The sequence below is a fragment of the Parus major genome, chromosome 1A (assembly GCF_001522545.3).
Source record: "Parus major isolate Abel chromosome 1A, Parus_major1.1, whole genome shotgun sequence".
Classification (NCBI taxonomy): Eukaryota; Metazoa; Chordata; class Aves; order Passeriformes; family Paridae; genus Parus; species Parus major.
In genome coordinates, this window is record NC_031773.1 from 28,131,849 (window position 1) to 28,146,839 (window position 14,991).

The window sequence follows — 14,991 nt, forward strand, 5'->3', positions numbered from 1 at the left end:
TGTCCTCACCGCGCCGGTGACGTCAGAGGCACCGGGGGCTCGGGCCCCGCCCCCTTAAAGGGGAAGGTTTAAAATTGGGGCGGGGAAGCGGCGCTGCGGTAACGCCCGGTGGGAGGCGGGGTGCATGGGCTGGGGATTCGCGGGAGCCCCGGCCCGGAAGCGACGGTGAGGCGTGAGGGGACTCCGGGAGGCCCCCGCTGCGTGGTGCAGGGGGCGCTCGCAGCCGGGAATGGTGGGCGGGAGCTGCGCCGCCGGGGGTGGCCGGGCCGGGGGGCGGCTGTCGGAGCCGTGAGGTCGGGGTTGGCTGTGGCGGGGCGGCCGCTTCCCGGCCAGCCGCACGGGTAACCCCTGTGTCCCACCAGGAGCGGAGGATGGGCGAGCCCGTGACGAACTCCACGTACGTCCGCTGCCTGAGCTACGGGCTCTTGAGGCGGCTGGCAGAGTTCATCGACCCGCAGGAAGGGTGGAAGAAACTTGCGGTGGATATAACCAACCCGTCCGGTGAAAGCAGATATAGCCAAGTGCATATAAGGTCTTACATATACGTCCGTAACGTTAACTCGTGCATTACCCGTTCAACACAAATACCTTGTTCATCCTGTTTTCCACCCCGTTACTGTAATTTGCTGCACTTTGTGTGCCGGTGGGCACTTGGGTTTTACAGTCCCGTTTCCTTAGGGGCCGCGGGGTAATTACTCCTAATTGTTCTGCAACTCAGTTTTTAAGCAAGCCTCAGAAAATTGACTAAAGAAATTAGGATTAATTAGAGCTACAGACATGGGTATTTTTAGCAATATAGCAGCGGCTGCATAACTTTCTGTACCCTAAAGATTATTAGACATTAGTGTTACTGTGCCCAGGAGACTGCTGGAGTGTAACTCCTAATTCACTTTTTCCAAGAAAATGCCCAATAAATGTGGGGAGCCCGAGGCATAAAGCTAACAAGTTTATGTGAGAAATAATGCTTGCAGTATTTTATGAGCACCTCATTGCTTGAAGGGCTTGTTGGATCCTTGTTGAAGCTGTTTCAAAGACAGGTTTTTTGATGTTGTATATATCATCTTGGGTTTTCAGTCTTTTCTAGTAATAGTAGAACTACATCTTTGTTTTTCTTTCAATAGTTGTATTAACTAAGTCAGAATACTGGACCTAATTACTTCTTAATGCCCATCACAAAATATTCAAAATGGAGTATGAATGCTAAATTGATGCAAAGCAATTATTTCTGTCATTTGATCTGGGTCTGACTTACTCTGTCTCTGGCTGACATTCTCTTCTCTGTTAATCCAAGGTGCCAATATATTATGGATCCTAGACAAATAGCTGAAGCCATGTATATGTGTATTTCCCATAGTTTTTCCCATATTTTGCATGGTGTTCCCCCGGTTTTAAATGTGTTTAGGTTTTTTTGGCTGTGTTTTCAGAAGATTTGTGATATTTGCAGTGTGTTCAAATTTTTTTTTTTCAATATGGATTTTTTTTTGTAATTTGTCTTTAATCTCTTTCCCTTCATGCTTCTTGATGTAACTTTTTTCTTTTTTTTTAATATTGGTTTTAACTTATCTTTTAAGGAGATTTGAGACATTTGTCCAAATGGGAAAGAGCCCCACATGTGAATTGCTTTATGACTGGGGAACCACAAACTGCACGGTTGCTGATCTTGTGGATCTGCTGATTAGGAATCAGTTCCTAGCACCAGCAAGCCTTTTGCTTCCAGGTAACTGTTACTCTTGTACATTTTGTACTGTGTTCTCAGTTTTCTAAGATGCTAAAGAGCTTCACACTGACTTAAAAATCAGAAAGGCTTAGGTTAAAATAACCCAACGTGAATATATTTTCCACTTTCTATCACTTGTAGTAACACTTTAAATAAGAGTTTCAAGTTTCAATGAGAGTGCTGGATTTTACACATGGTAGCAGACTATAACCTGGTGATACTTACATGTCTACTCATTTTCAAAAATACTGGCATTAATATTATTTGTTTTTTCTCTGGCTCTTAATGTAGTTAACACTTTTTCTAAATTCCCTTTTCAGAAGCTGTAAGGACGCCAGAAGAAGTTACATTACCTCTTTCTTCACAGGAAACCTTGCCTATACATGAGAAACAACTACCTGTACAGGAAATAGAAGTGGCATCTGTAAAGCTTGCTTTAGCTCAGAGTACTGAGAGGCAGCATTCAGATTCTTCCTACTTAAGTGAAGAAAACAGCAGCTCACAGTCCAGTAACACAGGTAGATGTTTACTTTGGTAGAATTTAGTGCTGCTTTTTTTTTTTTTCTGATCAGTTCTTCAGCCCATGTGAAAAAAATCATAGCGGTACATGAGAGTGATGACTCTATTTCTATCATGGTGCATCTGTGGGAAAGAGCATCTTGCCAATAAGTCACCAAATTAGATGGAAAACTTAACTGTTAGTTAAACTGCAATTTCTTTTTTGCCACACATAATCCTGTTGCCCTTTTCCAATACTTATTTTGTAGACTGTTTAGCATCTCGTGCTTTAAAACTAGATTTTATATGTCAGAAATGACTGAGAATGCTGGAGAAAAGATGACTAAAGAAGGCATTTTAGGAAAGTGTGTGGTTGATCTATTCCTTCCTAAAGGTCTACTTTTGGGTTCCTGCCAGAAACATGATGTAACCTTGGCATATTTTTTTAAATATAAGGCAGTCTGGCTCTGTGATCTGCTATACATCTAATTTCTACTACCTGTATCACAGGTATGAATCCAATATACAGTCAGATGTGTGCTACAGTGCTAGTTGTGAAGAAAATTATGCATATATAATTATATATGTTTATCTGCCTTCCTTTTGTGTTTCTGGTATCTTCATCACAGAGCTGGCAGTAGGGCTCCACTGTATCATGTTTTGTGTGGTAACACGTTCTTGTTTTAAGAGAACTGAAACAGAAAACCTTGTTCCTTAAGTGAAAACATAGTTTTGTGCTAAATGTCAATGTCTTTCAGATTTTCAAAATTTTTTGTTTCATGACTTGGAAAGCATTACAAATAATTTTGATGCCCGACCAGAATCAGCTGGAGGTAATAAACTGGGAGAAGGTGGCTTTGGCATTGTGTTCAAAGGCTACATCAATGGCAAAAACGTGGCTGTCAAGAAACTCATTGCTGTGAGTTGTCCTGGGAATTTTTCATTTTAAGGACTGTGTACTTTATAGTATCGACTTGTTTACCTTGTTTATTGTGAAAGTGTTGAATGATACATTTCAAAAAATGTTGTTACTATGTTACACATTAGTTGGATGAAGAAATTTATCCTTAGTCCTCTCAATGTTGTGAGTCAGCACAGTAGCAGGGGCTAATTCTTCCCTTCTCCATAGCTCTCCTTTGAGGGGCTAAACACATTGCTGGGAAGAGCAGAGTGCTTCCTTAGTTGTTTTCCCCTCACCCTTAAGAAGTGCCAGAAGAGAAGGGGTCCTAAGGAAGTTTGCATTTCAGATTAGGATGGCTGAGATTCACAAGCTAAATAGGTGTTGTCACAGAATTTTAGTCTTCATACCACTGTTTTGTGTTGATATTGAATTTTGTAATTAAGTGCTATTAGAAGGTAACTGTAGTGAATGGAGTAAGTTGCTGACTGCTGAAACTAGAGCCATTTATCTAGTTATAGTGTTCCAAGGGATTTAAAGTCATGTTCTGATACTTTATTTTGGAACTGAGTAGAACATGTATTGTGAAAAGTTAACTAAGAGAGGCTTACAATTCTTTTTTTTTTTTTTTTAATGAACAACTGTGCATTTTATTATGAACCAGTGATGTTAATGTCAAATACTTCTTTTTATAGATGGTTGATGTTAGTGTTGAGGATTTGAAACAGCAGTTTGAGCAAGAAATAAACATAATGGCAAAGTGAGTACATCATTATACAATTTTTGTCTTTCTAACATAGCAGTTTGCATGTTAACTGAAAATGTTTCTTACACAGCACAATCACATTTTGTTTTAAAGCGTCACCACACAAACCTGGCTTTGTGCAGTAGAGGTGAAACAAGTCATTGGGAATCAAGTTCCCTCTGCTTTATGTTTTTCTCAGATGTTGAGAGTCTTTCAGAGCAAATGTGGACAGGTATTTTTCTTTTGCTATAGGTGTCGGCATGAAAATTTAGTAGAATTACTTGGTTTCTCAAGTGACGGTGCTCAGCCATGCCTGGTGTATGAATACATGCCCAACGGTTCACTGCTTGACAGACTTGCTTGTCTGGTAAGTGAAATCTTTTCTAGCTTCCAGTTGCCTTACTTTGCTAAACTATAGGAATCTGTGGAATGTCTTTCAAATAGAACTCAAATGTGATGGCCAAATGATGTTTTACTACTTTCTTCTTGTGTTCTAATAACAAGTATTCTTCCAATAAGATTTTGCACAAACATTTTAGATGGATTAAAGTCAAATCAGGTTGGCAATACAATGTCATGTACTGGTACTTGAAGCATCACAGAGGCTTGGACTGACTATGCCTGTGTGAGGCTGTGCGGAGGGTGCTGCAGTCTTGTTCCCAGTTCTGATGTTGGCATGTTCTCTATTGGTTCCTGAGATTCTGTGCTGTGAAATTGACCTTTGTTCATTGTCCTTGTGATAGTGGTTATAATACAATGCTCCTAGTCTGCTTGTCTCTTTCTCAAGTGCCCTAAGTAAACGTGAATTCCATTTTTAAAAAATATTGTGTGAATGCTTCTCATTTAATCTTCTAGCCTTGGCCTTAAGTAAATAATAAGTTGCTTTGGTTTGTTGAGACAACTCTGTGTATCAAGGACAAACAGTCCAATAGTAAGCCAAACAAGGTAGTAGATTAGTGTTTGTTTTAATTTGTTGAAGGAGTTAAAAAAATCTGCTTAATACAAAGCAATTGCAGTTTCTGAGATTGTAATCTGGTGAACATTTTAAATTGGTGCTGCTTCAACCACCCTTGTCCTCAGACCTAAAATATTTGGCTTGCTCTTTTTCTCTGCACTGATTCTCTGATTGTATTGGTTCAAGCATCTATCAGCTAGGAAAGATCTGGAAAAGGGAACTGATTAGGCTGATGAAATAATACTTGGTGGAAGATTTAATTTTCACCTGGAGACATTTCCTTCGTAGGGCTGCACAAATATTTCTGCTCCAGTGGGAAGGAAGTGGTGCTATGATGAGAATGAGTAGCAGTACTTGGGCAAAGGGCTAGCTCAGTTAGGACTGCTGTCTCAGTTTGGATTGATTAATTTGCTTGCATATGCTGCTGCATGTGCAATTATTTTGGTTTTTTTAACTGAATCAGTGCAGAAGGGAGACATCTTAACTAAGGATAGTGCAAGTTTATCTGTAGAAATGAGCAGTGCTTAACAAGGGTGTGTATGAAAATGTTCATCCATGTAACTGGCCGTTATCATCAAGTGAGCTTAAAAGATTGGGGATAATTGAAAGCTAAAGGAGAAATCACTGAGTCCTTTAGAAGGAAGAGACAAATTTATGATATAAATCAAGAAATCTAAATCAGAATCTATAAATTAGAAAGAATCTTTATCTAACCAGATCAGAGATGTGAGTAATGTGCTTACTTGAACATATGTTCTTGCTGATGACTTAATTTTGTGAGTTCACTGGATGTGTTTGATGCACAGACTCTTGCTTGTATCATGTTATATCTGGATGTTGAGCAGCCAAGGGAAGTGGTAGAATGGTGAGATACTGTAATCCACTTCCTTTGGCCACTAACAAGATTAAGAGCTGGTTTTGAAATATAGGTGTACTTATTTCTAAGGTTTAGTTAGTAGTATGAATAAAGCTAAGCTCTCAAGAAATCCAAAACCACTGGAAGATTGACTTCTTGTTGTTAATAAAAGATGTGGATTGCTTTGAATTACTTGCTTCAGCTTGAAGGCTCTGATATCAGTGCTAGTACAAAGTGGGAGTTGCAGAGATAATGGATAGCAGCTGGCCTTGGAGGGTTAGAGTCAAACATTACCAAGCACATTTTTTGCAACTGGCAATTTAATCTAGGGCAAAATACAGGGAAAAAATGTAATGTGACAAAAGCATGCATTTCTGCCCAAGTCAATTAAGAAATGTATGCTGGTAGTGTTTTTAATTATCTACTTGAAAACAGTAAAACATAGCAAGAAGTCACTTTTGGGTTGTGGGGTTTTTGTATGCTTGTTTTGGTTTATGTGAATGTATATATATTTTTCAGATTTTTACTTGCCTTTTCTTCTTAATCAAGGATGAAACTCCACCAATTCCTTGGAATATGAGGTGTAAAATTGTTCAAGGTACAGCAAATGGCATCAACTTTTTGCATGAAAATAATCATATTCACAGAGATATTAAAAGGTAAAAGCTGCAGACTGTTGCTGGCTGCATTTTCACCTTTTCATCTTTTTTCTTTTTCATATTTCCCCTGTTAAAGTAATTTTATAGAGAACAAACTACAAAAAGCATTACTTCAGTCAAGGGCACAATCTTCTGCAAGTGACATCCATCACCACAGTCTTGTCTGTGTCACAAGGACATGACCAGTACAGACTTCTGAAGATAATTATGGGGTTAGAACCATAGAATTGCTTAGGGCAGAGAAGACTTTTTGCATCAAGTCCAACCATTAACCAGCACTGCCCTGACCACTGCTAAACCATGTCCCCAGGTGCCCACATCCACATGTCTTTCAAATATCTCCAGGTCTGCTGACTCCACCACTTTCCTGGGCAGCCTCTTTCACTGCTTTCACTTCGTGAAGAAATTTTTCCTAACACCTAATTTAAACCTCCCATGGCACAAATTGAGACCATTTCCTCTTCTCCTATTGCTTTCTACTTGTGAGAGGAGACTGACCCCCACTTGGCTCCAGCCTCCTGTCAGACAATTGTAGGGAGCAATAAGGTCTCCCCTGAGCCTCCTTTTCTTCCAGCTCCCTCAGCCGCTGGACAGCTTTCCAGCTGTGAGATTTTGCATTGTAATTTGTGTTATAAATGTAATCTTTAAATTGTAATTTGCATCATAACTGTTGCTTTCATATAGTTGAGTGCCATGAGAACACAAAAAATTCTGTTCTTTAATAACTGCTTCTAATGGAGCTACTGTTGAACAAAAATTAATCTTTAAATATGGAAATTTTCAGGTAAAAACACTTTTTTTTTCCGAGAGCACTTTTTTGGAGTGTCTCCTTTGATTTACTTTTATTTTTTTATAAATATATGTGTATGTAAAGTATATATATTAAAATATATATAATGTATATGTGTATGATATATATATATATGCATAAAATATACAGTAAAATTACTTCAGTCAGGTTCATGAAGTTCAAGATTCTTCTATGATAATGAATGTTCATTGTTTTTTGTACCAGAGTTTTTTTTTTCCATGGATATCAGGACTCAGACTAAGTGAGGGTTTTGTTGTAGACTTTGGTTGGCTTTTTCTGGTGTTTTTGTTGTTTGCTTCCCATTTCCTGCTACAGTTTACTGTATTGGATTTTTTAAAAAGCAGCCCAGATCTTTGAATTAAAGCCCCTAATGCCTTACTCCTTCTGAGGGTAAAGAAGGGAGCAACTGACCAATTAAGTGTTATGGATGAATGTTTCAGTAGCTTTCTGGCTTTTGGCAACTCTGCTAAATACAGGCAACTTCATTTTTGTAACCTTTCAGTTTTTGGGGAGCAAGCTTTTGCTTCATCTGCCTCATGTATGTGCTTGCGGCTTTGACAGTTTGTTTCTTCTTTCTTCCCTGCTTAAGCCTCTGGAGAAGTGTAATGACTGGAAGGGATGCACTTCTTACCTTACACTGCCTCTGCCCTTCTAACTGCTGTGAGTTGATCATTCTAGAAAATTGGGGTTTGGGTTTTTTTTTGTTTGGATAACATTTTGCAATTTGTTGTGTGAATAGTTCAATAGATTTGATTGGTACTATTAATAGTGCTGCCACTCCCAGATAACACTTAGATGAAGAGACATCTAAGAAGATTAACTTCAGTCTTCATTTTGCTGTGACATGTAGAGACCTTTCATAAAAACACAGGCACTAGAACAACTTCTCTAGGCTAGAGGGGACATGGTTTAATGTGTGTTCTCACAGCTGTTCATAGTTTTTTGAATTGGTTATGCCTAGGAAGTAGTTCAGTTCTCTTTCAAATCTTGAAAGTTGCAATAAAACTTGCATTTGTTGTGCTCTTTTTGGTGTACCCCAAAAAAATGACCACTCTTTGGACTTAACTCGAGTTGATAAGAAGCTGACATTTATACATTTCTGAAGTTGTGATCTTGTTCTCTTTTTTTATTTTTTATTTTTTTTTAAGAAGTTGAGCTTTAAACAGGAGACCAGTTGGTGGGTGATGCCTTGACAAGTGTTTGGCCTTCTGTAGTGGTCATGTATCTAGCATTACTTGCAGCAGTTCTAATATCAAGTGATCCATTGTAACTTATAGCTGTATTGATTTTGTTCAGGTTTGGTGAAGAAGGGGAAGTTAGAACTATAACTTTCTAGTAAGTGTTACATGTTGTATTAGGCCATGTGGCTTTCTTATAGTTCCATTAAAGGGATCAGAAAAAAAGGATTTCATAAATATTAAATCAAGTTATTTTAAAATGGTTCTTAGTGGTACAAGTTTAAAACCCAGTAGATTTCTGCTGTAATTCATCCCACTCTGTATTTTATGAAAGCATTAAGGACTTTGAGATGAGCCTCATTTGTCAGGGTTGCTTTTTTTTTTAAGGAAAGTAAAAGCTGGAGGTCAAGTGAAAACACGGCACATACAATATTCTAGCAGTAATAAATTTTCTGGTTTTCTTTCAAGACAAGAATAAGAGTATTATTATTCATTTGGCACATGAATTTATCGTGGTTGACATAGTATTAGATAATAGATATAAAAAAACCTGCTCTTGTTAGTTCTGAGAAGAGATTTAGATTATAACAATTAAACTGTGATCCAGTAGAAGTTGAGATAAGTATTCTCTATTGTCCTTCTTAAAGCCAAACCATAAATGTAACATAATTGGTCTGTTATAAGAGTTTTGTATTTCTAAGGTTTAGGGGTAGGGGGAGTGTCTAGATTTTTTCCTTGTGTTCTATTGTTTTGCCTTTTTTTTTTTTCCTTTTGGCATTTGTGCATGCACATGCAAGAGAAAACATGGATGGATCTTGCAGTCAGCTCTTCGTTTATTTAGAGGAAGGAATTTGGAAATTGAGCAATTGCCAACAAAACTAAATTTACGTAACTTGTTTTATGAAATACCATTAAATTTTTATGTAAGTATCTTAGCTTTCAAGATTGTCAAAGTAATAGTTTACATTTGGTTCCTAAAGAATTACTAGTCTGTCATAAAACCTGTTTACTGTACTGTTTGGAAATTCTTTTTTATTTTTTGTTTTTTCCCTTCCTTCCTGCCCTTCGCCAGTGCAAATATCTTATTAACTGACACATATGTGCCTAAAATTTCTGACTTTGGCCTTGCAAGAGCATCTGTAACATTCACACAGACAATCATGACTGAAAGAATTGTTGGAACAGCAGCCTATATGGCACCTGAAGCTCTGCGAGGAGAGATAACACCAAAATCTGATATCTTCAGTTTCGGAGTAGTAAGTAGAATGTGGGCAATATATGACTTCTTTTGTAAATGATAAAAGCATACAAAATAGAGTATATAAAATAAAATTATTACTCTGGTCTATAATGTTTCTTTCTCCCAGTAGATGTTTTCTTAAGATAGTGTTTCTAAACTTTGACTGTGTTAAAATCATTTGAATATGTTGATTTGCTATGTGAAGGACCAGACTAAAATAATATTCCAAGTTCTAGCTAAATGTGGTTTGAAGTGGTGTGAAACATTGTTTTTGCTTGCATGGTATTGCACAAAAGTGTAACTCAGGCTGAAAAAGAAGAAAATAATCCAAAAATGTGTTTTATTATATTCAGCACCAAAAATACAATGCCCATGTTGGATTTGCCTTAGAGCTTAGTACAAAGAAGACATGAGCTTGGTATTTGGAACAAAAATGAATCCATTCTGAACAGATCTAAGACCCTACTCACTATTGACTCACTTCATAGCATTTAGTTTAATGGGAAGGTAGGCCTAACACTGTGTTTGAATAGTTTGTAAATTCTTCAATCTTGCTGTGAAGGAACACAATGTAGGGTGAGAATAACTTGTGTTGAAATTTGTAAGCCACACTGCTAGTAACAGTTAATGAAAATAAAGGCAGGAACAAAACCAATGAATTGTATAGGAAATCTTTGGACAAACACAGATCGTGAGAGTATTTGTTGACAGGCTGGAGGTCATGCTCCTTTTTTCAAATAATATTAAGTGTTACTCCGTGCTCCATTTTCTGTTCTGGTTTTTCTTTCTCCTAGGTGTTACTAGAAATAATAACAGGTCTTCCTCCAGTAGATGAAAACCGGGAGCCACAGTTGCTGGTATGTTCTTTATACTTTCTCCTTCCCTCCAACTGCTCCAGGATTACTTTATATGAAATCCTAGTCAGTTAACAGGTTCTGAGACAATCAAATTAGCCATCAAAATATGTAGTTGTGAAAACAGCTTTTTTTGTCAATGTTTGTCTTAGAGGTGAGGCTGAAACTTTTATCTCTTGGCTGGTAGATTTGTTCATCCCTTAAGGTCATCATCTCCTAATCTGATACTGGAATTCTTTGTTTCGGTACTGCTTCTTATTACAATACCATTGTACTCTGTTAACATACTCCCAGATACCCTGATAATTCCTCATTCCCTGAAACATGCTGAATTGTTCATCTCTTGTTTGTTTATTGTTCTGTATCAGTTTTCATCTTCAACTTTAGTGACAATTTGCAAGTACCATATGCTTTTAACCTTAGTGAAGTTTGAAATGTAAGGGCTTTTCTTGCACAGTAAGAGGTGGGTTGAATTTTCTTTACTATTCAGTTAGTAATTCAGTCGACTGATTAGGAAACTAATGTCTCAGAGTTCACTCTCCTGAATTAAAAACCTTACAAGACTTTTCATAATTTAGCTTTTCACATAGCTTAAAACTAAGTTCTGAACTAGTTAATCCAAGATTTTCCTAGAATACTTTTTACATAAAGACTAATTTATTTATTAAGTATGAAATAACATTGAGGTCTGGATTGATTTTGTTCCATACTGTTTGGAACAGTATAAATCACTTTCTTCCAAATATTTAGGAATACCAGTGTAGTATTGGTAGATTTTTCTTGTCCTTTTAAGCTATATCTTCTGGGGTTGCAGAATCATTGTTGTGTTGAGCTTGTAAACACCTTGGAGAACTCAGGTTTTTTAAAGTGGGCTTTTTCAGAGATAGGATCTAATAAGGAATGTGACTGGTACAGTTTATCTTTGTAATGTATTTTTTGGGACCATAAAGAGAATGGTCAATGTCAGACCATATGGCATCCTTAGCTTGAAAGGAAAATTTTGAGGCAGTTGAATGTTGGTCAGTTATTTCAGACTGACCCATAGAGGGAGATGATCTGCCTCTACTCATTGTCTCTTGTTCATTCATTTGTGCTTCCTCAAACAGTATGTGTGATTACAGATAACCCATTTCAGGTATGTTGAACTGAGGCCTTTTGGATTAAACCAGTCAGATTTAAAATTTGATTTCTGAATAGAAGTTTCCAGTGGATACCACAGTCACTGAGACTGGAGACAGAAGTTTGGTTTACAGAAAGAGACTTTATAAAAAGTGATTAAAAAAATTGTACCAACTTAAGATTGCATATTTGTGGGTTTTTAAGATATTTTATTGATTGAGCCTCTTCTCCTACAAAAGAAACAAGACTAGAAAACTGAGCCTCGAAGTGGGAGGCAGTTAAATCTGTATGATGTGGCTTAAAGAAATTTTCTTTATGGTGTTGTGGTAATTAAAATTATATAGAATAAAAAAAAACTAATAAAAAAATAGCTCATTTATACTCTCACATGCTGTTCAGATACTTACAATGTTATCTGCTTGTTGGTTCAAAATCTCTTGTAGTTAAGTATAAAAGACGAAATTGAGGATGAGGAAGCAACTATTGAGGATTATGTTGATGAAAAGATGAGTGACTGGGATGTACCTTCAATTCATAAAATGTATTCAATTGCTGATCGGTGTCTGAATGACAAAAAAAACAGAAGGCCAGACATTAAGATGGTATGTGGTCTTTTAGATAAAAGGCTTATTTTTGGGGGGTGGGTGGGTGTGTTCCCTGCATATGGTTACTGTATCAATTAATTACATTTCTGTCTGTTGTCTTCCAGGTCCAACAGCAGCTCCAAGAGATAAAAACTTCATAATGTGTTTCTTCTGACGCACCACTGTTTCTGTAATAGAGACACTAGTACCAAATTATTAATTAGTATTTAGTGCAACATTATCAGTGGTTCTTTCCAGAACTTTCTAGGCATGTAAGGTGAGTTGTTGGCTTGTCAACAGCTCTTTCACGAACGTTTAGTCACTGGGCCCTTAACATGAAAAAACTCTTTCTTGTATTAACAAAATGCAGTGCTGTTACATCATCTTCTCCTGCAGCTTTTTAAATGCATTTCCATATTAAAATCTATTTGATTCTTTTTATTTCCAAATATCTAGTATGTCTGATAAAAAGGCGTATGGGTAACTGGGCAGAATTTTTTTTTTTGCAAATTGCTTTCTTGATCAGGTGTACTAGACCTGTGTCTGTTGAAGACAAAACCATTTAATAGCTATAATGGTACTTAATTTTGTCTTTTTGGAAAACGACAATAGTGTTAGCCATTTAAAACAAGCGTCTACTTAATATTTTAGCTTGAGAGTTCATGTTAGTGTGAATGGTCTGGTACTGTTTGTGAATGTTATCAAGTCTTCTTGGATTAGTTTTAGGCAAATAAATGCTGCAAGACATTTTCTAGGTTGTTTTTTTCATTTCAAGGATTCCCAAGCAAAATAGTTATCTTGCTGTGCAGATGCATTTACAGTTGCAAATGCTTTCTTGCAGTGAACTCTGTGATGACAAACCATTTAATTTTTATTCACAGGAAGACTCTTAGCTACTTTGACTATTTTAGGAGGATTGAGTATTTTTAGTACTTTAGGAGAGAAGTCCATATGGATTATAAATAAAGATGGTTGCTTTTCTTAAAGGGGTCAGAATAGTGATGTGAAGATCAATTTTGCATTTTACTTAGTCAAATAATTAAGCTATTTTTAATATATGTTTTTATATATATATGTATGTATATTAACTGAATACAAAAATACACTTCAAAAACTCTAAATGAAAAGCTTTTTAAAATAGAAACATTGACAAATCAAAGCAGACTAAAAATGGAATGAAAGTGATTATTAAGACTCCAGATACTTTGGACTAAGTATGAATATATTACCATTGTAAATGAAAGATGTTATTTTCATATAAACTCATTTTGCACCTTGTGAACTTTGTTAATAGCTTAGGGATAGGAACACAGTCTGGCCTACAGTTAAATTTGGAATTCTATGATTATGTGTGACTTCATTCAGGAATATATATTTGTTGTAGGAAGAATGTGATTTCTAATGTAAAGATATCATTAGATTTCTAGTTATTAATTCATTTTGTATTGCCTTTTCAAGCTGCTGGCTTAATTTAGAAAGAAGGATCTACCTAATGGCTTCTAGCTTTTTTTAGTATAAATTGTAGAAACCTGTTAATATAAATAAAAACTCTGCATTATTACTTCTTTCTGCTATTAAAACCTTGAGCCTTGGAAATAATCATTTTATGTTCCTTGCATTTCTGATAAAAACGTTATGGTAACTTTACAGCATGGAATAAAGCGGTACAGATCTGAAGCTGGAGAAAAAAGCTCCTATAAAGCTAAATTAGAATAAAATCTGCTGAAGCCATTCTTCAGTTTTAAGCATCTCCAGCTGTTATGTGAAGGTTTTTTATTAGATCATGTCTGCTTTTTACTATTCCCTGGAGCTGGAATACGTATCTATTGTTGTCCAGAAGTGTGTTTGCTGTAGCAACTGTCAGCTCTGTTCACCTCTGGTATGCTAGAATGTTTTTGTTCATACACCAACTGTGATACTCTTCAGTGTGCGGAGAATCTCTGCTACAGGCATGGGAGTTCCTGCTCTGTCATACTAGACCATTACTATTTGCAGTGCTGCTCTCAGCAGTGAGGTTTTGGCAGTAGTTTTCCCTTCCTCACTAAAAATGAAGCATGTTAGCTACTGTTTCATACAATTTAGAAAAAAGTTTTGAACTTCAGTGAATAAAAATATGAGGGGTTAAGCAGGTAAAATTAGCTAACGTGTGTGGCAAGTTTAGGGATTTTTTTTAAATACATAGGGGACAAGGAGAAAGGGAAGTTATTTTTTTGTTTTTGTTTTTTTTTTTGTTTTTTTGTTTTTGGAGGTCTTCATACAGTAAAGTCAACCTCTCTAGACACTAATAGAGGATAAGAGTAGCTGACTTCAGTTTCTTTTGTTCCCTGCAACAACCTTATCCTAGAATACTTACTTGTGTTATTTACTATAATAAGGCGTTCTAGGACACAGATCAGTAACTTGAGTCATTCAAGATATTTGTAATGGGATGATTTACTTTCATAGAACTGGAGCTGAGAGAAATCCAGTACAGTTCTTGGTGGGTTCCACATGGGGCAGAGATCGGGCTAATCTGGTTTGTATACATCCTGTCTCAGCAGGGAAGGTGCCATGGAGGGCAACAGAGGATCACAATGCTCAGGGAAGGAGCCAACTTTTTGCATGTTAAGGATTATAAAGCAATTTAGTCACCCAGGGAGGGACAAATGAATGAAAAATAGCTAGAGCAATTTACTGCAATTCCACAATTAGAAAGCAATAGCAAGATGAAATAAAATGCTAATGAGCCAAAGAAAATTGTCTCTTAAGGAAAACATAGGAAGGAGAAGAGTTCTCCCCTTGCCTACAGCAGGAGTAAGAGAATGGCTGTTAGGTGCCAGAGCAGAGGTGTCTGCACAGCCCTTGGGCTGGGATGACCCATAAGTGGCTGCTGAGGAA

At 36.9% G+C, this 14,991-nt stretch overlaps 1 protein-coding gene across 5 annotated transcripts; it reads left to right on the forward strand.

Annotated features, from left to right (window-relative positions):
• Window positions 1-54: 54 nt before the first annotated feature.
• On the forward strand, window positions 55-13,868 carry IRAK4 (interleukin 1 receptor associated kinase 4). 5 transcript variants are annotated; one of them, XM_015627883.2, is made up of 12 exons: window positions 56-165; window positions 363-532; window positions 1,572-1,717; window positions 2,038-2,235; window positions 2,974-3,134; window positions 3,809-3,873; window positions 4,111-4,225; window positions 6,189-6,328; window positions 9,390-9,573; window positions 10,352-10,414; window positions 11,974-12,132; window positions 12,240-13,868. In XM_015627883.2, exons 2-12 carry the CDS (start codon window positions 372-374, stop codon window positions 12,273-12,275), a joined length of 1,428 nt encoding a protein of 475 aa, XP_015483369.1. In that variant the 5' UTR covers window positions 56-165; window positions 363-371; the 3' UTR covers window positions 12,276-13,868. The 5 variants fall into 5 exon arrangements, with proteins under 5 accessions (XP_015483371.1, XP_015483369.1, XP_015483370.1 ...); XM_015627884.1 differs by having other exon boundaries at window positions 6,219-6,328; XM_015627885.1 differs by lacking the exon at window positions 11,974-12,132 and having other exon boundaries at window positions 55-165.
• The last annotated feature ends 1,123 nt before the right edge of the window (window positions 13,869-14,991 follow it).